Source organism: Prorops nasuta, unplaced genomic scaffold (genome assembly GCF_024137725.1).
Source record: "Prorops nasuta isolate Cenicafe-Biocafe unplaced genomic scaffold, Cenicafe_Pnas_1.2 PNAS00024, whole genome shotgun sequence".
Classification (NCBI taxonomy): domain Eukaryota; kingdom Metazoa; phylum Arthropoda; class Insecta; order Hymenoptera; family Bethylidae; genus Prorops; species Prorops nasuta.
Window position 1 is genome coordinate 2,143,691 of NW_027116821.1, and position 26,205 is coordinate 2,169,895.

The 26,205-nt window shown below is 31.4% G+C and overlaps 2 protein-coding genes and 2 long non-coding RNA genes across 7 annotated transcripts; all 4 read right to left on the bottom strand.

Moving 5' to 3' along the window:
* Positions 1-8,087: 8,087 nt before the first annotated feature.
* LOC136781833 (uncharacterized) lies at positions 8,088-9,586 on the bottom strand. The gene is made up of 3 exons (XM_066740838.1): positions 9,231-9,586; positions 8,886-9,123; positions 8,088-8,795 (listed from the first exon to the last, which is right to left on the bottom strand). Exons 1-3 carry the CDS (start codon positions 9,584-9,586, stop codon positions 8,088-8,090), a joined length of 1,302 nt encoding a protein of 433 aa, XP_066596935.1.
* Positions 9,587-11,009: 1,423 nt separating this feature from the next.
* LOC136781694 (P3 protein-like) lies at positions 11,010-13,789 on the bottom strand. 4 transcript variants are annotated; one of them, XM_066740650.1, is made up of 8 exons: positions 13,397-13,789; positions 13,209-13,313; positions 12,815-13,117; positions 12,534-12,746; positions 12,292-12,466; positions 11,955-12,217; positions 11,709-11,895; positions 11,010-11,634 (listed from the first exon to the last, which is right to left on the bottom strand). In XM_066740650.1, the coding sequence occupies exons 3-8, from the start codon at positions 13,112-13,114 to the stop codon at positions 11,501-11,503; spliced, it is 1,272 nt and encodes a 423-aa protein (XP_066596747.1). In that variant the 5' UTR covers positions 13,115-13,117; positions 13,209-13,313; positions 13,397-13,789; the 3' UTR covers positions 11,010-11,500. The 4 variants fall into 4 exon arrangements, with proteins under 4 accessions (XP_066596747.1, XP_066596749.1, XP_066596748.1 ...); XM_066740652.1 differs by lacking the exon at positions 13,209-13,313 and having other exon boundaries at positions 12,815-13,095; positions 13,336-13,789; XM_066740651.1 differs by having other exon boundaries at positions 12,054-12,217; positions 13,209-13,789.
* A 10,018-nt stretch (positions 13,790-23,807) lies between these two features.
* On the bottom strand, positions 23,808-24,678 carry LOC136781900 (uncharacterized). The gene is made up of 3 exons (XR_010824031.1): positions 24,578-24,678; positions 24,341-24,503; positions 23,808-23,926 (listed from the first exon to the last, which is right to left on the bottom strand). It is a non-coding gene; the product is annotated as an uncharacterized lncRNA (long non-coding RNA).
* A 537-nt stretch (positions 24,679-25,215) lies between these two features.
* LOC136781925 (uncharacterized) lies at positions 25,216-25,607 on the bottom strand. The gene is made up of 3 exons (XR_010824035.1): positions 25,478-25,607; positions 25,356-25,400; positions 25,216-25,271 (listed from the first exon to the last, which is right to left on the bottom strand). It is a non-coding gene; the product is annotated as an uncharacterized lncRNA (long non-coding RNA).
* Between the last annotated feature and the right edge of the window lie 598 nt (positions 25,608-26,205).

A 26,205-nucleotide genomic window follows, 5' to 3' on the forward strand; every position in this document is an offset into this window, starting at 1 on the left:
GGTGTGCACTGAGCTGTTATCCTGCACTAATTTAATAACAGGCACTTCGTCCTCTGGATAAATAGCCCGTACGGAAGGCAGTAATACATCTTCCAGAATCGATGTATACTCCATGGATGTCATTCGGGGTGAAATCTCCACTAATTCTCCCATCAGATCACCCGAGATCCATCCCCAGCAACCGCAAGTGATTCGTCCGCTGTGCTGCCGTTGAACCACGTATTTCGGGTCTAGACGAGTGTCTTCAGGGCGCCACACGTGAAATTGTTGATCGACGGTGGAGACGAAAACTTTTTCATCTTTCCAGATTGTCGTTCTGCAGTCTTCCACGCTCGTCGTTGAGTGCTCTAGAGCAAAGCCAACCCGTTGCTCTCGGTGGCTTAAATTCAACGGAATTTTCTTAGCAGGTCGATAGCAATAAATCCCTGTTAAAATGTTACAATGATGTATCAAGAATATAGTTAAATAATTCCTTTTATCTTTTAATAATTTAGTAATGCTACTGTAATATTTCTGAAAGACACGCGAATGTTAATATAGAATACCTGCTGCATTCAATCGACGTCTTGCCGTGGTGTTGGAAAGAGGAAAATTCGTTTCGTCTATGGCATCGGCTACATTTCCGAAAGGATTCTCCCTCAAGCGCTCGACTAACGCTTGATTCTGCTGATCGGTTGACAATTTAGGACCAGAATTTTTCTTCCTGTGGTCATTCAATGCAGCATCACCATCGCTTTGAAATTTCTTGATCCACAAGCGAACCGTTGGCTTAGAAATTCCTAAAGTAGCAGCAATTTGTTCCACAGTTTTCCCATTCTCCCAATGACCAATAATTCGCCCTCTCATTGACTCACTGATATTAGGGGCCATTATTATTACACCAGTTATAACTAATAACGAAATCACTGCTTGTGAGATTTTTCACAAAACAATAGAAATGCAATGTAAACTTAGTCGTTCGTTTGTTTTCTTTCAAAGTCGACTGAGTATTATTATTAGTATTATTTGCTTTTTGTTTCCAAGAAAACAAACGAACGACTAAGTTTACATTGCATTTCTATTGTTTTGTGAAAAATCTCACAAGCAGTGATTTCGTTATTAGTTATAACTGGTGTAATAATAATGGCCCCTAATATCAGTGAGTCAATGAGAGGGCGAATTATTGGTCATTGGGAGAATGGGAAAACTGTGGAACAAATTGCTGCTACTTTAGGAATTTCTAAGCCAACGGTTCGCTTGTGGATCAAGAAATTTCAAAGCGATGGTGATGCTGCATTGAATGACCACAGGAAGAAAAATTCTGGTCCTAAATTGTCAACCGATCAGCAGAATCAAGCGTTAGTCGAGCGCTTGAGGGAGAATCCTTTCGGAAATGTAGCCGATGCCATAGACGAAACGAATTTTCCTCTTTCCAACACCACGGCAAGACGTCGATTGAATGCAGCAGGTATTCTATATTAACATTCGCGTGTCTTTCAGAAATATTACAGTAGCATTACTAAATTATTAAAAGATAAAAGGAATTATTTAACTATATTCTTGATACATCATTGTAACATTTTAACAGGGATTTATTGCTATCGACCTGCTAAGAAAATTCCGTTGAATTTAAGCCACCGAGAGCAACGGGTTGGCTTTGCTCTAGAGCACTCAACGACGAGCGTGGAAGACTGCAGAACGACAATCTGGAAAGATGAAAAAGTTTTCGTCTCCACCGTCGATCAACAATTTCACGTGTGGCGCCCTGAAGACACTCGTCTAGACCCGAAATACGTGGTTCAACGGCAGCACAGCGGACGAATCACTTGCGGTTGCTGGGGATGGATCTCGGGTGATCTGATGGGAGAATTAGTGGAGATTTCACCCCGAATGACATCCATGGAATATACATCGATTCTGGATGATGTATTACTGCCTTCCGTACGGGCTATTTATCCAGAGGACGAAGTGCCTGTTATTAAATTAGTGCAGGATGACAACTCAGTGCACACCTCTCGGCATACGAAGAACTGGTTTGAAGAGCACCCAGAAATTCAACTGGTGCAGTGGCCCGCCAAGAGTCCAGACTTAAATTTAATAGAAAATGTTTGGGCTCGAATGACTCAAGTTTGGACTCCACCAGCAAGCAGATCTAGGTTGGCGGTTTTGGAGAACGTGAAAAGAGTATGGGAGGATCTTCGGTACGAGCCTGAATTTCTGAGCAATTTGACGGCATCCATCTCTAAAAGGTTGGATCAGGTGCTCGAACGAAACGGATACTGGACCGACTACTAACGAGACTAATAATGAACGATGACCAAACGCACACTCTCAACGTAGACTGACTGACGAAACTAATAATGGACGTTGACAAAACGCATATTCTCGACGCAAACTGACTAACGACGATGAATTCATTGAGGGGTTTTAGTGGGTAGGCGTCTTTAATTGATGAGTCCCACACTATCAGTAGTCTGTTTTGATTTGCAGATTTGCTGATGTGCATGAGCATTTCCCCTGACTAAAAAAAAAAATATATATATATATATATATATATATATATAAAATAACGTTTATAAGTAATAGTATATGTTAAATAATATACTATCTTCCTAATTCTCTTAGTCGCGTTAGATTATTGAAAGTTAGAAGTGTGATAAAATTTGCCATGAAACAATTAAATATCATAAATATTTTAATAATAATGTTAATATATACTGATGTCTGAAAAATGAAAACAGTCTATAATTCATTATATAACATATGCGTGTAAAAGAATAGAGCTTATTTCTTTTATATTTGCAGCTTTTCATTATTTATTTATTAAAAGCTTAATGGGAATTATTTTAGTGTAGCTTATAGACGCCTTTCTTTTCAAATGGCCCTTGGTACAAATTATAATATAAACGAATAATACTTTACACCATAAGGAGATAGTTGGCTGTCACTTTTGACAGCTATCCCCACTTTTCTACCACGAGGTAAGCGGTAATAAGTTCTGATAGGCAGGATAGGCTGTCGAAGTGAGCGCGCTGGCGTCGTTTCAGAGTAGTTCCTAAATGCATCAAAAAATTAGGGAAAGCCATACCTGCCGATCATGTACACAGTGGGAAATTGAATCGTGTGTGGTTCGGCTAGTTTCACTCTGTAATTTAACATGGAAAATGATATACTACACTATAGTTAAAAGCACACACTATTCAATTTCCCACTGTGTACGATACAATAATACTAACATTTGTCTTGGCTCACGGACCATGCATTATGTATTTTGAAATTAGTAATTAGAAATATCTATATTGCGGTCCCTCTACAGTCTCTACCCTCTGACGTATTTCCGCCGACCAGTAGTATCAGCAGCGACTATAGCGTAGTACCCAAAATAGTACTACGCTATAGGATATGTCGCTTTTGGGTACTACGGTAGTACCGAAAGTACTACACTTGGCAACCTTGCCCCTCGCCTCGACGCAAGATTTATGGCAAAAACACTATAGATATCTGACTATACTAAATATTCTTTGCAGTTGTCTAAACTGTTTGCTATAGTTTATTCCAATTTCACATATTTTTACTATAGTATGGTTTACTCCAAATCTTACAGGTATTAACACACGAATCAATTTGGCACAGTGTATGTATATGCATGTATATACATTGTACAATAAAGAACTCATCTCTCCCTCCTCAAAAATGAGAAAAAGTTCCAAAGGAATCTTTATTATTGGTTAAATAACTATTTTATACAGGAAAACAGTAATGATGTTGTTAAACTTGAATTGCATTGTATATATATATATATAAATTTTATCTAATTAGTTAATAAATAATGGTTAAACTTAAAAAAATAATAGTTTTAGTCCATAATGAATTCTTTATCATCTATCATATCTCGAATGCGTTCTATTGATAAAATATTGTACAAGGTATGTGGGAACTTTGACGTTGGTCCAATAACGTGTAACCGAATTTCGCATTCGTCCATCAAAAAAGTCCATTTTATGCTCTCTCGCTCTGGAAGTGTCATAGCCTATAATGGAGGAAATTGTATTCGATTTATTTTAGTTGTTTAAATTAGTACAACTTATCTTCTTCTTTGAATTACTTGAAACTTTGTGGCAGAACAGCCCAAAGTACGTTCCGCGGCTGGTCCAGTTAATCGGCAACCGATAAGGTATCCAGTACTGTCTTTCAGATTCAGTTTAATATTCAAAATTACTGTGTTCAGTGGAATTCTGCTACCATTACCACAAGGACATTCCATTTTCATACAACTATCCTCTTTATCATTGAGAATTTTTTTGCATAAAGCACTGTAACGGATAATAAAAATAATAAGTAAAAAATTGTATTACTGAAAAATATTTATAATCAGAAATATGCATGTGTGTATGTAGACCATTTGATTAGAAAAGTATTGGCAGTCTCGGTATCCGTATTCATTTCCGTAATTTTTGCCCTTAAAATAACAGCAAATTAAATTCTATTATCCACAGAATTTCACCATGTGTTTAGTTTACTTGTGATTTCCTGAATCGTCATTACATTTGTAATGGTATGAGCTGTAAAGATATTATTACATTAATATTCAATAATAAATCAATCCTGAAATTAATTCTGTTTTCTTTTTCATAAATGATTCTCTCACGATTAGGAACTGCAAAAGGGTCTGTGGATAAAATTTCTTTTTCCCTATTACTTAGCATCTTTCTCAGATAAGCTGTCCTTTGAACTGTAGGATTTATTGTAAAGGCGTAAACTTTATACACAAAAAAATACCTATAAATACTTAGGATGTTCAATTGATTTCTCGTCATAAAAAATTTCCATATTCTTTGCAAGTACTGAGTGCACCGCTTCATAGTAGACAGAATGTGTTGTTTAAAATAACTTTTTTAATATAAAATTAGGACTTTTATATAAAAAATGTCCTAATTTTTTTCAACTAGACCTCTTAATACTTTCATATATTTGATTATTTTATTCTTGTTCTTTCTATTCAGGACACTATATTATTTCATCAAGCATCAAATTCTTTTTTGCAATGCCCAATTATCTGAAAATATGAAAAAGAAAGCAAATTATCATGCAATAATGATATACATTCAGAAGGAGCACTAAAAGGATAATATCTGTCTACCTACCTAAAAAATTAATACAGAATTTAATTTTATAGGCTTAAGGGGCAATTACATGGACGCTGAAAAGCAGCGTCAAAGGCATGTCACGTGACTTCAATTGACGTTAGTGTCTAAAATAAGTAGTTGGATTTTGTCAGCTTTTAGCGTCAAAATAACTTATTGTTTCGGTGCGCATGTCACTCTACATATATTTTTTGAACAATGCTACAACATGTAATCTGTCAAATCTGTGATTGTAAGGTTAGAAATAATTTTAAGGTTGGTTCAAATAATTGATTATTGAAATAGTACAAAAATAAGATACTTTGTTTTGTTTTTTCCAGATTATTATAGAGTCATATTTTGCTATAAATAGCAAAATATGCTTAAATACTTATATATAATATTGGAAAAATTGTGAAGAATCAAGAATGAATATTAGGAGCTAAAAAGAATATATGGAGGAGCTGTCAGATAAGTAATCCAGTGATAATTACGTATGATTTGAAACATGATTCTTTTCCAAATTGTTACTAATTGTTTCAGGTAATAGAATGTATCCATATCTAGTTAATAAGCCTAAACCATGGCCATCACTTGTAGGTGGTAAATAAATAAATGATAAGGCGGGAAAATCAAGGGCATCTTAACTGTCATAAAGTAGGGGAAATTAAAGAATAAATCAAAATTATGGATGAAAACGTAAGTAGCTAATACATTAAACAGAAGGTGAATTAAATAATTAATATAACTTTTAAAAATCAATAATCATATTTATATGCCATAACAATAATACTACATCTTTTAGGTAAAAATTTATATTTCTTTCTGTTTTTGTAGGAGTATCTATTGTCGAAAATCTGTGGATTGTGCAGCCAGGAGGTGTGGAACGAAGACATTCCATATCATGAATGCCTGCAGGACTTCAATAATTTTTTGGTGAAAGAAAATATCTTTTATCCAATAGATATGTTTAATTGGTCACTAACATATTTCCAGTCAGCGCAAAGAATTCTTTTGGGATTTTATATTATAAAGGGTATAACATTTTACTTCATGCACTATGGTATCTTAATAAATAATCTTTAAGACAACAAATTTCAATTATTAAAATATAATTACTCTACAGGAAAAATATATTGATTCCAAAATTAGCATGTTTTCTCCGCAGAGTGATTAAATTTTGATAATAGATATTGGGGTTTATAAAGATCTACTTTTTTAAAATGTCTAATTGTCTTAAATTAAAAGTTATATCCTCTATATGTATCTATATATTTCAGATCCAAAAGAGGACAGTTTGTCCGACAATAATATGATCAAGGAGCAGCCGACTTGCAGCAATGAACAAACTTCGTCCAAAAATAATACATTACAGGGACAATCGTGCAGCTACAAAGAAACTTTGTGCAATATTGGTGCTTTAGAGGGACCATTGTGTAGCTATGAACAAACTTTGTCCAATATTGGTGCATTAGAGGGACCATCGTGCAGCTACAATACTTCTAATGAAGTGAACCGAAAAAGTGAAAAATTTTTTCAATTGTAATTTTGAATTAAAACAATTTATTAAAACTGCTTCTTTTGCAGGGCAAATTCCTGCAACATCTTCTTTGCCAAATAAGAAAAGAAGAATGAACTTTGATGATGAGGAATTGCTGATATTAGCAGTGGAGAAAAGGTCACCCTTGTGGGACTTTTCTCTCCCTTTGAAAGAGAGGAATAGCATCACCAAAAGGAAATTGTGGAATGAAGTTGCGAAGGAATTTAATGGTAATGAAGGCGAGTCTTATCACGTCTAATACTAAACTTTCGAATTATTAAAATGATTCAATACCCCTGGCATGAAGTGAATCACTTGGAGTACCTATTGGTTCCAGTGAAAGCTCATGTTACGGGTATTATACCATTTTAATGATACTTAAAGTTGAGAGCGAGTAAAACCAACTCCTATTAATTTTAAAATGCTATATTTTGCGTAACATATAATATAGTATAATTAATTTAATGTCAATAGTTTTACTTGCCCTAAGTAGACTTGGTAATTCTCGGCCAAATAAACATAATCATAAAAAAAATATATGAAACTAATTTATAATTATATTTATTAAAAATATATATTACAATTTTTAGGAAAATATGATGCTGAATTACTTAAAACTAAATTTAAGAGCCTGCATGACACTTTTCGGAAAATTGTCCAATCGGAAAATTGTCCTAGTGGATCTAGCCGTAAGGAAATGAATAGGAAATGGGGCCACTATAGCTCTATGCAATTTTTAAGAGATTCTTGTCTTGTGAAAACGTAAGACTTTTAAGATTCAATATGCCGTATATCATATTCTTCATATCAATTTGCAAATGCTTTGAATAATAGTAACTTTTACAATTTACAGTACTGTATCAAATTTGGGTAATACAAGTCAAGAAGTATTAGATAATGATCCGGTGACTGATGATGAAGAAAATGTGTGTGTGTCGGAGACTGCAAGTAATGTAGACAAATGATAATATTATCACTATATGTAATGCAGCTACATATGTAATAATTTAAATATTGATTTGATGACATTTTCAGATTCTTCAAAAACAAGAATGAAAAACAAAAAGGCTGAGACTAATACGATGTCTATCTTGGAGAGAATTGCTAATTCGTTTAGTCAAAATGCCGAAATAAGATTACCTCCACCACCTGAGCCAGACGAAGTGGATTCTTTTCTGTTATTAGTTGGATCACGCATAAGACGCCTATCACCATCGGAGCAATTGGACACAATGCAGGAAATTTTAGATTTAACCTTTCGCAAATTGAAAAAATGATGGTAACAGATGTATAAGGTATATCTATTAAAATAAAATATTTTGGTTAATTTTACACACGAATATTTTATTGTATGCATAAGAAATACTATTTATAAATCTTATAGTAATAACATTTGAACATAAATTTACAGAGTACAATGGAAAAGGAAATTATATTTCACATAATTAACAATAATTGAATTGAAAAGGAATAGCTCCTTCATTGTTAAAATAGTAACAAAATTCCTCGCGAATTTCCATTGCCTTTTGTGTACTATTGTTAGCGCCTAATCTATGTATTTCTTCGATGGCACTGCCTTCTATTTCATTTCTCCAAGAACCAGGAGTAAACACAAAATCTTCTCTGTCAATCAGAGTTTCTGGAACATATTGATTTATTTCAATATCTTGCTTTCGAAGGAAGTTGTGCAGACAAATTATGGCCTTAACTATATTTTCTGCTTTTTCCACTTTGCAGATAATTGGCCTTTTTAATATTCTCCATCTGCTAACTAAAATACCAAAACTGTTTTCAATTATTTTTCTGCTTCTACTGAGCCTATAACTAAACACTGTTCTGCTACTATTTAATAATCCTTTAGCTGAGTATGGGCGAAGCAGATAATCTGTTAAAGGAAATGCTTCATCCCCAACAAGGACATACGGTAAAGCCGGTCCATCGACTGTAAGAGGCTCCGGATCTGGATAATTCATTTCTTTATTGTTAAATTTATTGCCTATCATAGAGCTTTTAAAGATTCCACTATCGCTACGACGGCCAAATGCTCCAATATCTACATATGTAAATATGTAATCAGCATCGCATATTGCTAATAACACAATACTGTGAGTTTTTTTATAATTAAAATAAGAAGACCCAGCATTATCTGGACACTAAAAGAAAGAAAAATACTAAATTTAAATACGTATTTAAAAATGATATTATTATGGATTAAATGTAAATTTTTTTCTCCATATTTTTACCTGGATAAGAACATGTTTCCCATCAATAGCACCGATGCAGTGATTAAAATTCCACTTCTTTTCAAAATTATTAGCAATTGCAAGCCAATCATTTTTCTGCAATGTAGAAGGAAGTACTTTTTCTTGAAAACACGCCCAAATAGCATCGCATGTTTCATCAATTATATGTGAAACTGTTGTTAGTCCAATAAGATATTGGTAAGAAATGGAGGTCATGGAATCACCAGAAGCTAGAAATCTAACCATATATATAATAATATCAACTTCATATAAAAAAATAATTATGATTTTTCACAAAATAACATTTGTTTTTGTAAATATTATTCATACATTATATATATATACCTTAATGTTAAGCACAGTCTTTCTGCAGCAGATATTGGTTCTCGCACCACCGTCTTTTTTGAAATATAAGGTGCTACGACATTTAATATTTCTTCTAATTGACTTTTCGTCATTCTAAAGTAATTTCTAAATCTACTTTCTTCTAATGATAACACTGGATAAATAGCATGGTAAAAACCATGTTGCCTTCGTTCACATAATACAGGGTGCACCCAAAACCGTTTGCTTCTATATTTTTTCTTTTTCATAATTTCATTAACTAACAAAGCTATCAAAACTTTCTGCCTGTCGCTATTTGCTTTAATTTTTAAAGCACATTCTTGTGCCCATTTATAACGTTTTAATGCAAAAGACATTATTCGAATTGATATTTATCAATATGGAACAAATGCAAATTAAAATTAGAGGTTTATACACAAACCGAATAAATGCTTCTTGTGTGAAGGCAGACAAACCAACGACTAACGAAATAACGACTACTTTCTAATTTCTTGACGCTAAAAATAAAGTAGCATCAATTTTTTGACGCTGTTACATCCCTTTTCATGCACATTTTAAAATTCAGCGTCAAATCGAGTCACGTGACTAATTTGACGCTGAAAAGTAGCGTCAAGCATCACCATGAAAAGGCCCCTTTATATATCGTTCCTTTAAGCTGAAGAATTATTTTATGTGATCCTCAACTAGAGTACCTATAAAATTGATAAATCTTTTAACAAAGAAATTTGCCCTAAATCTTACATTTTATATAATAATAGATATATAAACTGTAAAATAAAATAACTTATCTGATCCATTTTTGTTTATCTATAATTGTTGTGATTTGCAATTAATCATTTTACTCCAAAAATTCATGTTCACTCTCATAACCCACTTCATTTACACATATTACTAACACATACTTAAAACAATATGGCACCTTCAGCTTCTAGTTTCCAATCTACGAATTTTTCGTGATATCATGTTTGTTGCCAACCTCTTAGCACAAAAATTACTAGACCGTTCTGTAAATTGTCGCCGTACCAACTGACAGATTGGAATATGACATCTGGTGGTAGAAATCAGAACTATTTTAAGCATGCTATTAATGGTATGATTGATACCTATTACTGATTATTAGATTTGATTAATATTATAAAAAATAAGAAATTATGGAAGTAGGAATTATTTTAGCACGTGAGAAATAAAAAACTAGGCTGTATTGTGCAGTAAACATTTGCTAAAGTAACTCCACGAAGGATTTAACCTTTACACACCATTCTTTTCCTAAAGCTGGCTATTATTTGATTACCATTACTAACTTTTTTGTCTCAGATTATCACCCACCCATGATATTATTTCAATTAAGTTTAAATACATTTTTAAACATACGTCTATATGTATTTCTTTATTATAATGCATGCTTCTTTCCGCCATATTTGCCCCCACTCTTCTCCCATGTCATATCCCAATTACTGCAGTAATTTTTAAAAAATGAATTCAGCTTATGGAAGTAAAAGATAGTATGTACAATATGTATATATATACATACACAGGAAGGAACGGTCAACGGATTAACAGATGCCACCTAATGATCCCTGGTTGATTTTTTTTTTCAATTATGATTGATCACCTGAAATCACTAATTACAAAACTCTCTAAAATTCAAAAGAAAATTAATGCTTACGAAATATTTCTGTTCTTTCTACGTTTTTAATATATTTTTTAGGCGAAAGTAATTTTTGAGAAAAATTAACTTGATCAATTGTAAGGTTAAAATGACGAATTAATTATTAAAGATTCTGACAAATTTTTATTTATTCATTTTAAAAATACTGCTCAACAAGATATACAATAGATAATAAGTCCGTCATGTAATGCACGTAACGATAGTTGTGTCGAAATGTGTAATTGTGTATTTATAAAAAATGACAAAATTTACCAGAAGTAATGCTGATAATGTGTACATATCATCATAAACCTTCTCATTATTATAGCATTGTATAGATACAAGACAGACCTATTTATACAAAAAAAATAACAATTCAAATGAATTTAGTAAATACTTTTAAAATATACAATAATGGAATTTTTAATAAATTTATGTTACATTTGTTTAATATCTAACGGCTTTTTCATTTAATAACAAATAAATTTAAAAATATTAATATTAAACTTTAAAAAGATTTGATCTACTTTTCACCCAATTCGTCCAACGTTATTCTAGAAAAAACCTTTATCTTCCATCACGATTGTTTTCAAAACCAAATAAAAGCTTGAATAATTGGCACCTAATTTTCATTTTTAAACTTATCGAGTGATGCGTCACTTGATGGGATTTTTTGTTTTCTATCGCGTACCAATTTTATCACGTAAAAAACAATCAACGGTAATGGTGTCATTATTGCTGTAGAGACTGGCAGTACTAAGAATAAAATTAGAGGCTATTCAAAAGTCAGATATTTAAAATAATTAAAATATGTAATATATTAATTTTACCTGTTGTCAAATCATCTTCAGGAGCCTTTAATCCTACTCTCAAGAGGAAAATAGCCACTCCAGTGTTCTGAATTCCTGTTTCAATAGCAATTGCCTTAATATCAGGAATGGTTTGTTTAAATATAAATGCCAATAATCCACCAAACATGAAACCTAGCCAGGGCAATCCCATTCCAGCTACTATAATCTGAAATTAAAAAGTATAAATAGATCATAGGTAGTATCCTATAACAACATGAAACTTACTTGTAAAGAAAATAATTTAAAGAGATACAAATTTGTGGCAATTGCGAATATAATAATAAATATAATTAGAATTGCGGAAAATGGTTTCATAATTCTAACCATAATTCTACATAGTTTTGGCAATTTTCTTTGAATCAAATAGCCAATAGCTAATGGGATTATGAGACCAGCAGCAAATGAAGCTATTCTTGAATAGGGGACAGCAAGTTCTCCTCTATCAAAAATATATCTGCCCAAAGTAAAGACCCAAAATGGCATCATTCCTAAAAGCATACAATTATTATCGGTTCTTAGATAAAATTTTTTTATATAAGGGAAATTAAAGTTTTCAGCTTACCAAATGCGACAAGTGTACAAATAGTTGTCATAGTTACTGAAAGGTTTAAATTTCCACCTAATAACAATGTCCAAATATTTGATGCTCCACCACTTGGACTTATACCAGTAAAAAACATTCCGAGTTGCATCTCTGGGTGAGTTGGAAAGAGAACAAGTCCAATTCCATAACTTAACTGAGAAATATGAATTATATATATCCATAATATTTAACTAACTTAATGTTTAATATTTTGGTATTACCAATGGCATAATAATGAACTGGCAAAACATTCCTATAAGTGGTCCAATGGGACGTCTTAAAGTTTCTTGGCAAACTGACCAATCCATAGCACAACCAAAGTTAATGTATAACAAAGATACGAGTATTATAACACTGCCTGTGAAAATATGATCTATTACTCTTTCTTGACGTATAGTTGCAACAGATAAAACATGTTTGATATCTGTGACACTCTAAAAAAAACAATTACTATTTAAAATAATTATTTAATGGGATTGAAAATATTACAATGTAAATTCACCTGGTTAAACATAATTTTTGCTTTTCCAAGAAAGACTCCAGTAATATTAAGCATTCCATGACAATTATGTGAAGCATAATCAGACTGGAAAAGTTCCAAATCTACCATAAGAATGCTTTCATCCGAACTGGTAGCAGTCATGAAGCAATTTAACTTATCATTAAAATCTTTAGATATCCGAACAGGAATTGACATGGTTTCATAAATATGCACAGTTGTAACATTTCTACCAAACTCCGCTGACCATGAAAAAACAGATGCTGTTTGTAACAAGAATAGGCCTAATAAAAAGAGTGCCATTTCCTACAAGTAAATATCAAATCAACATTGTAACAATAGTTACAAGATATAATTAAGCAAATTGATAAAAAAATAATAAAGTTAATGCACTTACAATTAATTATAATAATAATGGCTAGTATATGTATAAAATGAACATATATAGGAGTAACAAAAATTTATCCAGTAATAAAAATAGTTCGTAACATATATGGTGAATCTTTAAAGAGATGAGAAATTACATGGTTTGGTTTATGGTAGGTTATGGTCGGTACTGCGAGGTAGATTAACGGGATCCCTCACGTGAGCTTCACCGACAGTACAAGTCAATAAACAATTCGTTTAATAAAAGTCAAATGCGAAGCAAATTGCAAAAATGGGCTTCTTTATGACAAGGTGCCAATTCTAACAAGTCAATCGAACTTAAAAAAACTCAAATCGGATGAAGAATAACGCTGTACCACTGTCCCGCGTTCTTGAAGTGGAAATAACCAAAAGTAACCTCTCTTCAAGAACGCGGCACAATGGTACAGCGCAGTACAGCGTTATTTTTCAACTAATTTGAGTGTTTTTAAGTTCGTTTGACTCGTTAGGACTAGCACATTGTCCAATAAACGCCCGATTGTTCAATTTGCTTCGCATTTGATGGTCGTATTCATAAATTGAGTTCGGAATTAAACTCTTTTCACTCCGACGGAGCTTTCCCTAGAATTCCCTATTCACTCCGTCTAGTAATTCTGTGTCCGGGAGCAAGTTAGAGAGTGAATAGGGAATATGGAAGAGCTGTGATAGCTAATTGCTATTCTATCCCCACTTCTAAAAGGAAAATAGGGGTAAGGATAAATAAGAAATATTGGCACTAATTGCGAGCTCCGTCTGACTAGTTTAAGCGGGAAAGAAGCAAAATTGACAAATGTTGGTTTCATTATTTTGGAATTAAATTTCAAACGTTTGTTTATATAAATCTAAGGGCCTGATAAAGTAAGTGAAATAAAATTTAAAATAATACAATATCGTGTATAGTTAAAAAATTAATCTTTTATTTCTTTTTAACAGTTGTTATGAATAATGAATTTAGTTCGTGTAGACTCTACCAATTTTAATTTAATTTATTTTGATAAAATAAAAATGGATGTCCTACTGCAAGAAAAAAGTAGTGAGTAGTTTATAAAATTATATTAAAAATATATGGAGGGATAAAGTTGCTACTGGAATTTTTCATTTTTGCTGTACTACTAAATTATTGCAATTAATTGAAAGAAGACAGTTATCAAAATAAATTAAATTAAAATTGGTAGAGTCTACACGAACTATATTCATTATTCATAACAACTGTTAAAAAAAAATAAAAGATTAATTTTTTAACTATACACGATATTGTATTATTTTAAATTTTATTTCACTTACTTTATCAGGCCCTTAGATTTATATAAACAAACGTTTGAAATTTAATTCCAAAATAATGAAACCAACATTTGTCAATTTTGCTTCTTTCCCGCTTAAACTAGTCAGACGGAGCTCCCAATTAGTGCCAATATTTCTTATTTATCGTTACCCCTATTTTCCTTTTAGAAGTGGGGATAGAATAGCAATTAGCTATCACAGCTCTTCCATATTAGAGGATGTTTACGTTCAGTGATCTGATCCGGGTTAGGGTTTACTACAGTCGCAGTAATACAACTTTCGAAAAAAACCCTAGATTAACCCGGATTTGGTGAGGAGGCTTCCGCGTGTGGATCTGATCGGGTCTGGGTTAAAGGGGTTAAGGTAGGACGTATTCCGACGTGATTGAAGTGTCAAAAACGGACAAGTGACCAATAGCAATAGGTTTTACCAACAAGTTAAAGGATTTCCATTTATTTGAACACTGCTTGCCATTAACTAAATATCCTTTTTTACCTAATTCTGCAGCAATTACCTCCCATAATTTTTTTTGACCAATATTTTTATTTTGTATTATATTTTTATTTTTCCTTATATGTTCCAACAACAATTTTGTGCTTCCAATTGTCCAGTAATATTTATTCAGATCTGTCAAAAAAAAGAAAGTATTAATTAAAATATTTCCTTTTAATAAAGTCTAATGAAATTAAGATTTAATAATTAATGCAAATACACTTTTTTCACTCCAATGTTTTGGGTTGTGCAGGAATTTAAAGTATAATTAATAAAACTGAATACTTTACTATTTTAGTATTCTGTACTACATTTAAACTTTACATACCTACATATCTATTGTGAGCGTAGTATTGATCCATCTTTATTTCTGAAAAAATTTAGTAATTAATTGCAAATATACAGAAAATTTATTGCCATTTAAATACAATAAAAATAAGATTAAGGTTATCATTTTAAATATAATTTAATTCTTCTTAATTTTTTATTTTTACCTGATGAAATTAAAAAACTACGTGATAAAATGTTAATAATAAAAGTTTATAACTAAGTTTACCTTTATTTGCTTATTGAAATTTTACCAATGCTGTTTTGAATTTCGATCACGTCTGAGTACGTCCTACCTTAATCCCCTTTAACCCGGATCCGATCAGATCCACTCGCGGAAGCCTCCTCACTAGACTCGGATCCATCTAGAGTTTTTTCGAAAGTTGCAGCTCTGAAACTGGGTCTAACCCTAACCCGCATCAGATCACTGAACGTAAGCATCCTCTAACTTGCTCCCGGACACAGAATTACTAGACGGAGTGAATAGGGAATTCTAGGGAAAGCTCCGTCGGAGTGAAAAGAGTTTAATTCCGAACTCAACTATAGTCGTTCCTCCACCTCGACTCGAACTCGACTCAGGCTAAGGGTGAGATTCACCAAGTCCGGCTTGAGGCTAGCCGGGCTCAGGGGTAGGGCACTCAGCTACCCCCACCCTTTCTTATTTGTCACCCTAGGCTCGAAGGCAATCTTTAGCCAACCTAAAATCCTGAGCAATATAATTGGCAGCACTGCGTAGATGGCGTTATTGCGCTTCTTTAGAATTTGATGCCCATTTGAATAATATTTTTGTTTACTCTTGTTTTTTCAGGCATTCTTTGATATATTTTTTTACTATAGTATCAAATCATTCAATAATTTGATTAAGCTATTTGATTAATTCTTATTAATTACGGTCAATTTAGGTAAAGTTTAATAATAATCTATCAGTCTTATTGGACCCAGTCTTCTAAGATATTTATATATATACATTAAAAATTAATGTTACAGAAAATTTAAACAATTATATTGAATGTAAAAAAATCAAATAGAATACATTTTTTAAATTTATAACAATTTATGAGAAAAAATATTTTATTTCTTATATTTATCATTTATTAGCTACCACCTATATATAATTTTTGCTATATGTTTGACGTTCAACACGCAAAATTATTGAAAATATCGCCATCGAAGGGTGAAAAATAGACAAAAATTAACTTGTAGGTGAGAGTGGGGCAAAATGATCCCATGCCGAATAATTTAAAATAATGAATTTATATTTATAGATACGATAGACAAAAGCTATAATACTTTCTATAAAAAAGTAGAAAGCATATTTTAGTGCTAACATTCTGAATTTTATGAAAAGAAAACGTGTTATTCAAGTATAATAATCGCTTAAAGCGCAAAAAGCGTGAAAAAAGTACACTGGATCCAATATTCTCAATAAGTCTCGTTTTTAAACTGTTTGTTGTATGAAAAATACATTCTTTGTCATCATCGTTACTACTTTTTGAGCACCGGCTGCTTCTTACAAATGAATCCACTGGGATCGTTTTGCCCAAAATGAGCTGCCCATCTTTCATAGAATCTTAAAATTTTACCAAAGCCGATTTTAAATTAATTTTAAGAAGAAATAAAAGTTAATACCTATTACGATTTACCCAATTTTGCGATTTGAAAAGTATCCCCACATTTATTTCCTATATGATTCAAAAATCGCTTATCTTACAGAAAAATGATGAAAAACATATAAATGCTGCTAACAATTTTTTACGTATTAAAAATAGACATTACAATATTATATTATTGTGTATTTAGAAGCTTATATTTTAATATTGATTAATGTTTAAACGAATAGTATCAATAGTTTCTATAAAACCCTCAGGGATCATTTTACCCCGAGTGATCATTTTGCCCAACTCTCCCCTAAATATTTCGAAAGCTAACGGAAAAGCATAATACCAATTCGAAGCATAAAATAAATATTCCAGGTACAATATAGCGTCAGGAAGTACTTACCATCTTCGAGTCAATATACAGGGTGTATCAGCAATGATGCTTTTAATTTTAACCATATATTCTTGAGCATAAACTAAGTCGAAAAGTCCTGTACTATAAGGTCCGGAAAAGCATCATTGCTGAGATAAATCAATTTTAAACCGATAAATCAGGGATTTGATTCAACGGAAAAATTACTTTCATTTCACTTTCGTTGACAGTTCCCCTTCAAAAAAAAAGAAATTTGTACTTCTCCGCCGATCAGTATTGTCGTACACGCATATACACACACGCACGCAACTACGCCGATTACTAATATTATCTCCTAATGTTTTACATTCCTGATCCTGATGCTGATGAAATTCATTTTCTGCCTATTTTTAAAACGATCCTCGATAGCACCCATTTGGTTGAAAAATCTGGAGAATAATACGGCGTTATTCGTAGATTAATTTTTAAGTCGCTTTATCTTTTCGGTGGCGCGGCATATGAACTGCTCTAAGGTAGTCAAAATATAAGTATTTTATTATAAAAGCTATTATAAGAAATTGTATGTTTTTCTGTTTTTGGAGGTCTCAATGTTTTATCAGATAGAACAGTTTGCTGCATCATTGTAAGATCAAAATGACTCGAAAATGGATTCTCAAGTAAGGCCATAGTCCACAAGAAATTTCAATCTAAGAGAGTGGAGAACTTGAGAGATCCCTTTAAAAACGAATTAGCCATTTTTACATTTTATGAAGGGACAAGCCACAAAATTAAAAATAATTTTTTCTTTATGTCGTAGATTGTCCACAGTTTTTGCCTTTTTGCATAGTGTCTGCCTAAATGGACTAGCCAATAAAATTAGCCAATTGCTAGATCAGATTCTAGTTTATAGTGACTATAAGTTGATATGGTCACCAAAAAGAAATATTTTACAATTCACCAAGCAAATCGTAATAAAGTGAAGAGAAAAACATATGCATATACTAATTTATCATTGAAATCTTTTCATACCTAAGAGCGTGCAAAGACTGAATAATAATCTACAGTATTAAAAAAAAATTATTTTTAATTTTTTGGCTTGTCCCTTCAGAAAATGAAAAAAGGCTTATTTATTCTTAAAGGGATCCCTCAACCTCTCAATTTAGATTGAAATTTCCAGAGAAGACTATGGCCTTACTTGAAAATCTATTACCGAGTCATTTTGATCTTCAAATGATGCACACAGCAAACTGCTCTATCTGATAAAACAGTAAGATTTTTAAAAACAGAAAAAAAAAATTTCTTATTATAGCTTTATTAATATAATACTTAATTCTTGACTACCTTAGAACAGTTCATATGTCGTGTCACCGCAAAGATAAAACGCCTTGAAATTAATCTACAAATAACGCCGTATTATTCTTTAGACTTTTCAATTATGAAATGGATGCTGTCGAGGATCCTTTTAAAAATAGGCAGAAAATGAATTTCATCAACAACAGGATCAGAAATGTAGGACATTAGGAGGTAATATTAATAATCGGCGTAGTTGCGTGCGTGTGTGTATACGGATCGGCAGAGAAGTACAAACTTCTTTTGTTTTTTAAAGGGGAACTGTCAACGAAAGTGAAATGAAATTAATTTTTCCGTTGAATCAAATCCCTGATTTATCGGTTTAAAATTGATTCATCTCAGCAATGATGCTTTTCCAGACCTTATAGTATAGGACTTTTTGTCTTAGTTTAGTCCCAAGAATACGTTGTTAAAATTAAATGCATCATTGCTGATACACCCTGTATAATATACTAATGATTGAAAGGATGCATCGAGTGGCAAAAATGTAATTCCAACAAATTTCCTATAAATGGAGGAATATAAATTTTCATAAGAACCAAATTACCTCTGCTTTTAATCTACTTAGGGCCAGTTGTTCCACCTATTGGCAAACGTCTGGATAAATTTATCCGTTTGGTAAAGCTTGAAATTGAATAGAATTTACTATAGTTTGTAAATTTTACCAAGCAGATAAATTTTACCAATAGGTGGAAAAACCGGCCCTTAAAGTACGTAAAGGCATATTTTTCCGATTTAAAAAAAAAGTTGAATATAAATAATTATTTTTTATTCCTATCAGTAATTACAAAAAAGGGAGCCTATATTGCACTTTGGCAGAATTCACTGATTGAGTTTTTGTTAGAAAGAAACAAACGTTCTTAGAATTGTATATAAAAGATTATTTTGACAAAACTTTAATAGTAAAACGGAGACATATTTGAAATTTGACTTAGTCGCGCTATTACAATTATTCCAAGGAATCTTCTAAAATTTTAAGAATATCTACTTCTTTCTAGAGTAAAATTGCTCAGTGAATTTTTTCAAAGTGCGATAAAGTTTCTGTTCGATCTTTACATGGTAACAGATCGAATCCCGGCTTTTTTTCAGGTAATCGATATTAGTGGCGTAGTAATCGATTATAAATCATTGGCAAGAATTGGTTTTCGTTACACTACAAGAGTCAATTCCCTGAAACATATGCCGAAAGCAGATATCTTCTTGGTAATAGCCCTTCAATCAAGACGTCCCCGAGCACCTTAACCCGATTGAAAAGACGAATTACCTACCGATAATTGAAATATCGAAGTAATAAGCGAGCTCGGTTCCCCTTGAAGCTTTAAACTTTTGATCATACCGCAGCGCGGTTTTTTGTAAAGTTATAAGGCCCGGTCTTAAACGAATACGAGTGATTCCGCAACCTGGCTGCTCGCAAAAGACATAAGGCCCGATTCTAAACGAATACAAATGGTTCGACAGCTCGACTGTTTGGAAAAATGACGTGACTCGTGCTAAACGATAATATATACGAAATGTGGAATGACTCGCTAATTGAATGCGAAAGTGCGTAACAACCATTGTAACCGGCATACGGCTTAATTCATTGCACGATCGTATATCATTTGTAATCGTGATTAGTGTAAAAGGTGTATAAAACAATGAAAAGAGTTTTTTGTGCTTTCGGACTTTTTTTTCGTAATTTGTATACATTTTATTTATTTAAAAACTAAGCAGTTCCGTCAAGCGGAGTTGCCCCTCAAGCATAGCCTTCTTTGCTATTGAAGAGTTTCTATTTTTTTAAATTATAGATGGGTAATAAAATACATATAATTACACAGGACAACAAAATTAGGGATTTTAAAAGTTGTTTGAGACTTCGAAGTATAATTTTATGTAAATTTTCTCGCTGAATCCAAATTTGGTTCTAAAATTATTACATCATCTGCACTTTTCAAGATATTAAAATTTTCAGATGTAAAAAAAATGTGTTTGGGTATGTTGATTAATCTACAATGTTACCAGCATTAATTATGCTGACAACTCTATATTTTTCCAAATAGTACTTGATTAAACGTTTAAAAAAATATTGTGTTCATAACGATGACTGTTTTACATACTTAGATATATCAATCAAAATTGCTATGATAAAAACACGATTCTTAATGCCAATGCGACTATGGAACAATTTTCGGTTCTTTTGTTATGCTTAAAATGAAGAAGAAAGTATCATATATCTTTTAATTACAAATCATCACCCTACAAAAAAAATATTTTCTTCTTATTTTGACGTAAACAAAAGAACCGAAGATTGTTCCATGATTATATTGGCCTTAAAAATTGTTTTTTATCTGAGAATTTAAAAAAAAAATGAAAAATGATGTTCACTTTGAAAAACTAAAAATTTTACTTTGATTCGATGTAAAATAAATAGATAATAGGGAAATTATTATTTCATATTTTTTTACAAATAAAATTCAATTCAAGATGAGGAAATTGGCATACCGAACATTGAAATATCTTACTTCTTCTTTTAAATATAAACATTTAAAATCTCGGAATCGTTAAAGCGTTGAATTTTCAACAATTCACAAGTTTTTTTAGAATTAATGAAAAATTCTACAAATTTACACTGAAGTTTATATCAAAAAATTCTACACAGTAAACAATTTTCAAGAAAATAAAAAGTAGTTTGTTTCTGAGCTCCGTGATTTGATGAGGAATGCCCCATGTTTCAATTAGAACGTTTAATCGGAGTAATAACATTAAAGGACAACCTTTAAAATATTTTATATATTCTTTTATTGTAATCATTTAAATAAATTTATGATATGTAGAATAGTTAGTTGCAATTCATTTAAACGATTTTCGGTTCTTATAATATTTTGGTATTCAGTTTTCATTAAAGCTGGCTGCTTTCACCATATTATCGCATCAAACTAAAAGCATTGGATTTTTAATTATTTTGTTACTTTAATTATATTTTTTACTTTTCATTATAGATACCATTTTGTCTCAAATAATTTTATTCATTACGTTTAATACAACTAAATTAAACGAAATTTGGTAATATTCCTATAGTGAATTATGCTATAGTCAAGTAACAAGATATCGTCCTTACTAACCTAACGTGACCATTTTTCACCCAACGCATCAAGCACTGCTACCAACTTAAATACTGTATTTTCCTCAATTTTAACTTTTTTTAGTTGGCTAAGAATTGCCTTCGGTACAAATAATTCGAGCCTTCGAGGCTTGAGTGTCCAGCCCCTGGCCGGGCTAAACTCATACTACTCATGTAACGGTAACTATACTACTTTAGCCCGAAAGTATACCATATTAGCCCGGCTAGCCTTCAAGCCGGACTTGGTGAATCTCACCCTAAAATAGGGACGGCGACAATCTTCCTAAAAGGTTTTTGGACTGCTAGGTTGACGGTTGGCAATTGCAGATCCTATAGGAATAACGAAACTATAGTAGAAACACTTACTATAGATAAGTCTGTGTACAACTGTCAATACCATCTGTGAAAACAGTGTGTAATTAATAAGAGAATTGTGTAGTCTACCGTGGTTAATAAAATTGATAGGGTTTGTGTACTTTTTATTCATTTTGAAAGGATTTATAATAAGTGATAAGGATAGTTTTATGAAATAAGTAATTTCATATTTATCAATTTTTTATTTAAAAAGATGCAGTTTAGGGGTAAAATGTATTTACTCCTAACCTTTATTACATTCTGTTAGCATTCACAAAATGGACATTGTTATGTTTCTACTAAATATAGGAGAATAATGTTAATAGTCCACGTACTACTATATTAATTACTTCTTTATTTCAATGTCACCATCTCTACAACGCCATTACTCGTTAACGTCTGGCTCGGTCGCTATGCTGCGGCTATGACTGTTGCACTATTTCGCCGTCCCCTAAAATACTACAGTATATGTAACGTAAACTATAGTATTGAAACTCGAGTCGAATTGGAGGAACGACTGTGAATACGACCGTGAATTTTATTAAACTAATTATTTATTGACTTTAACTGTCGATAAAGTAGGCGTGAGGGATCCCGCCCTCAAGCCCTCTGTAGCCAACATTACGAAACGAAAAACGAGGGAGAATTGTATAGCGCTATTTTTCGATCGATTTCAATGTTTTTGGGCTTGTTGGAATCGTTAGGACTCGCACCTTGTCATAAATAAAGCCGTATTTTCCAAAAAACGTAAAAAAATAAAATTGTTTAAAAATTCGCATTAATAATATTTAAACGCAAAACAAATCGAAAAATCGGGCTTCTTTATGACGAGGTGCCAGACCTAACGATTCCAACAAGCCCAAAAACATTGAAATCGGTTGATAAATAGAGCCATACCTTTGTCCCGCGTTTTTGCGGTGGACGAACGGGATGGCGACATTTTACAGAACGGCCTAGTTCCCAACTAACACACGGTCAACTAAAAGCTGCCTTTTCCGCAGCAGAAAATAGTCACGGATAACTTCCCGGTTGGTAGAATTGTTATTATATTGTACATTAGAATGTATATTCTATGTCCGCCAGAATGGTAACTTTCATGACGTATAATAACCTATTAAAATAGCAAACAATATGTTGACAGCTCAAAACACTTTTTGCTATCGAAAAACAAAGGATAAATGTAACTATTTTGTGTTAAAGAAAAATAGCAGAAAAGTTAACTTAATGTCTATTTTTTAACACTAAAAAAAAGCGACTATTGTGATACCTAAAAGTTATTGAAATTGCAAGGATTTGTGTACTAAATGAAGATAAATATTAAATAATCATTTATAAACAGCTTTATATGATTCATTGTTAATTTTGATTGTAATAATAATAAAAGTTATTGAATACAATGATCTTTTTCTTTACTCAAAGGTAAAATTAACAATGAATCATATAGCAGTATCTTCTAATGATTATTTAATATTTTTCTTCATATCTGAAAAAGAAACTGAATATTTTAATTTTATTTGCGTATGTTTAATTAATAAAATATTAAATTATTTAATTAACATATTTTTTACAAACATGCATGTATTTTAATTATTATCACATTAGTAATATTGTACTGTTATCACATTAGTAACACTATTATCACATTAGTAATTTTCTGCACCGAATTATGTTTGTATAGTCTGATGCTCTAAAACTTATAAGTATAGAATAAATTTATTCAAGTCTCATCCTTTTGGCAGCAGCTCTCCTTTCTTGTAGATCTTTGGATTTAATTCTATCTCCCGCACGTCTTAACTATTCTTTTACTTTTTCCTCTACTTCTGATTTTGTACATTTGTACTGATTTTGCAATATATCTGTAAAATATATTTTAAATTAATTAAAATGCAAGTACGTGTTACATAAAATATGCAAAAATAATGTTCATACTAAAATTAAAATTTATATAAGGTTTGGCAAATTTGTACTAAGTGATTATCTGAAAAATTGTAAGTGTTTCATATTGTTGAAATAAGTTGTTAAAAGAAGCTATAAAAATACGTAATATATAATTAGAGGTTGCGTTTTACAAACTCAAAGATCAACTATGTATCATTCAGTACATAAGGTTAAACAAATATAACCATCACATAAAAGTATTTAAGATATTTAAAATTTTAATTGGTAACAAATTTTTTGTAATTCTATAACGTTAATATAAGTGTAGCAGCAACCTGTTAATTTTTATGCAATTTCATCGATTTTAAAATGTAAGTGTGAATAATACTAACTAATTATTATTCCAGGAAAAGTGCACTTAGATATACAAAATGTATTCCGAGTTTGGCCACTCCAAGTACATTTTGTTGCAAGGCTATCACTCATTATAGCAGACATTACATTGCTTGTAGCTTTTTGAATATTTTTCCCTCCAAATGAGCCAACTTGCTTTTTCTGTAAGATTAATTAATAGATTACTATGATAATAAAGCAATCAAACTCAAATTAAATATTTTAAAGTAGCTTACAAATTCAACACATTTATTATCATTAGATAATAACTGATCAAAATTTATTAAATCAACCAATTTATCTGATTGATTAATAGAAGGTATAGTATTCTCTTTATCATTGTTAAAATCAGATGTATTTTTTATCAATTGAATTATTTCATTTTGTTTTTTTTTAATTTTAATGGAAATCGCTTTGCAGTACGCTGTGTAAAAAATTTGTAGTTTTAGTTAAAATATAATTGATTTTTTAGAAGATAAAAAAATACCTACAGCAACAATACTTTCCATGCTCATTACTTGTAGCATTGTTATTATCATTCAATTCGTAATCATTTACTATATTGTCGTTCATTTCTTCTGTATTTAATTGCTGATTACTAATAGCTGCATCTTCATGGTCATAATATAAATCATCAAATTCATTGTTTATTACTTTTGGGTCGTCTTCTTCATGAGAGTCATTATTCATTTCTCCTAAAAAAAGTAAAAACTTGCACCTGTGAGTAATGTACACAATTTTAATTAATTGATATACATAAAATGTATTTACCATATGAAGATGTATGTACAGTTGAAAAAGGCAAATCATGAGATAAATCATTATTAATAGGTTTAGCTGGAATTCTTAAAATATTGCCATTTTTATTTATAACAATATTTTGTATTAAGGTATCAGCACTTCTATTTTGAGTATCAGTCTCCTTTGATACTGTAAAAATTTACAAAGCATTTATTATATTTATAAAGTATAAAATAAAATTGTATATAATTATAAATAAATAGTAGAATTTACCATAATGTTTTATATTTTTATTGTATAAGGTTTCTATTTGGAAGCCTGTGAATATTATATGAAAGTCATTTAATCAATTCATAATTTTGAAAAAAATGAAACAATTAATTTTGAAATATTACCTTGCGCTTGAGTAATGGGCATAGATATAAGATTTTGGTTTCTCTTTCTGACTTGGGATGTTGATGTTGACATTTTTAAATCTATGAGCAATAAAATCTAGAAACATAATCATAATTCATAACATTGTTGCATATTTTGTTTTACTCTTTAGAATGTATTATTGGTAGAATATAACAGGTAGACAGACATGAAATTGCTAGACCTTTTTTTTTAATATTATCAATAGGCCATGACTGAAGCTCAGAAAATTCAGAAACTTTAACTATCCCTAATTTGCGCGAGTCACATGGGTAGTTTTCTAATGGAGTTGCATTCATGGCTTTTACGCCAATAATTACAGGCATTTTATTGTAATGGCAAATTGACTTAATTAATACAACAGTATTATCTGCCAAATAGCAACAGTTATTTGGGAATTTATCCTTTAATTGAAAATTTGAAAATTGTATACAGCTAAACGCGTCTTCAAAGTTTCGTGGTAATGCACTCTTCTCTTTTTTCTTTATTAAATGAAACCCCGAAGAAGGTGGTAATGAAATAATTGATGTCAGTTTCGATTTTTCTACTATACGATTCATTATCTGTGCTAAAGGCGAGGAACCGCTCTTTAATCTGTTTTTTATATCATGTAAAAAGTTTTCAAATGGAAAACAGCTGAACGAATCTAACGGACCATACAGAAGAACATAGCGAGATATATGGATTAGAATATGAACATTGTAAATAA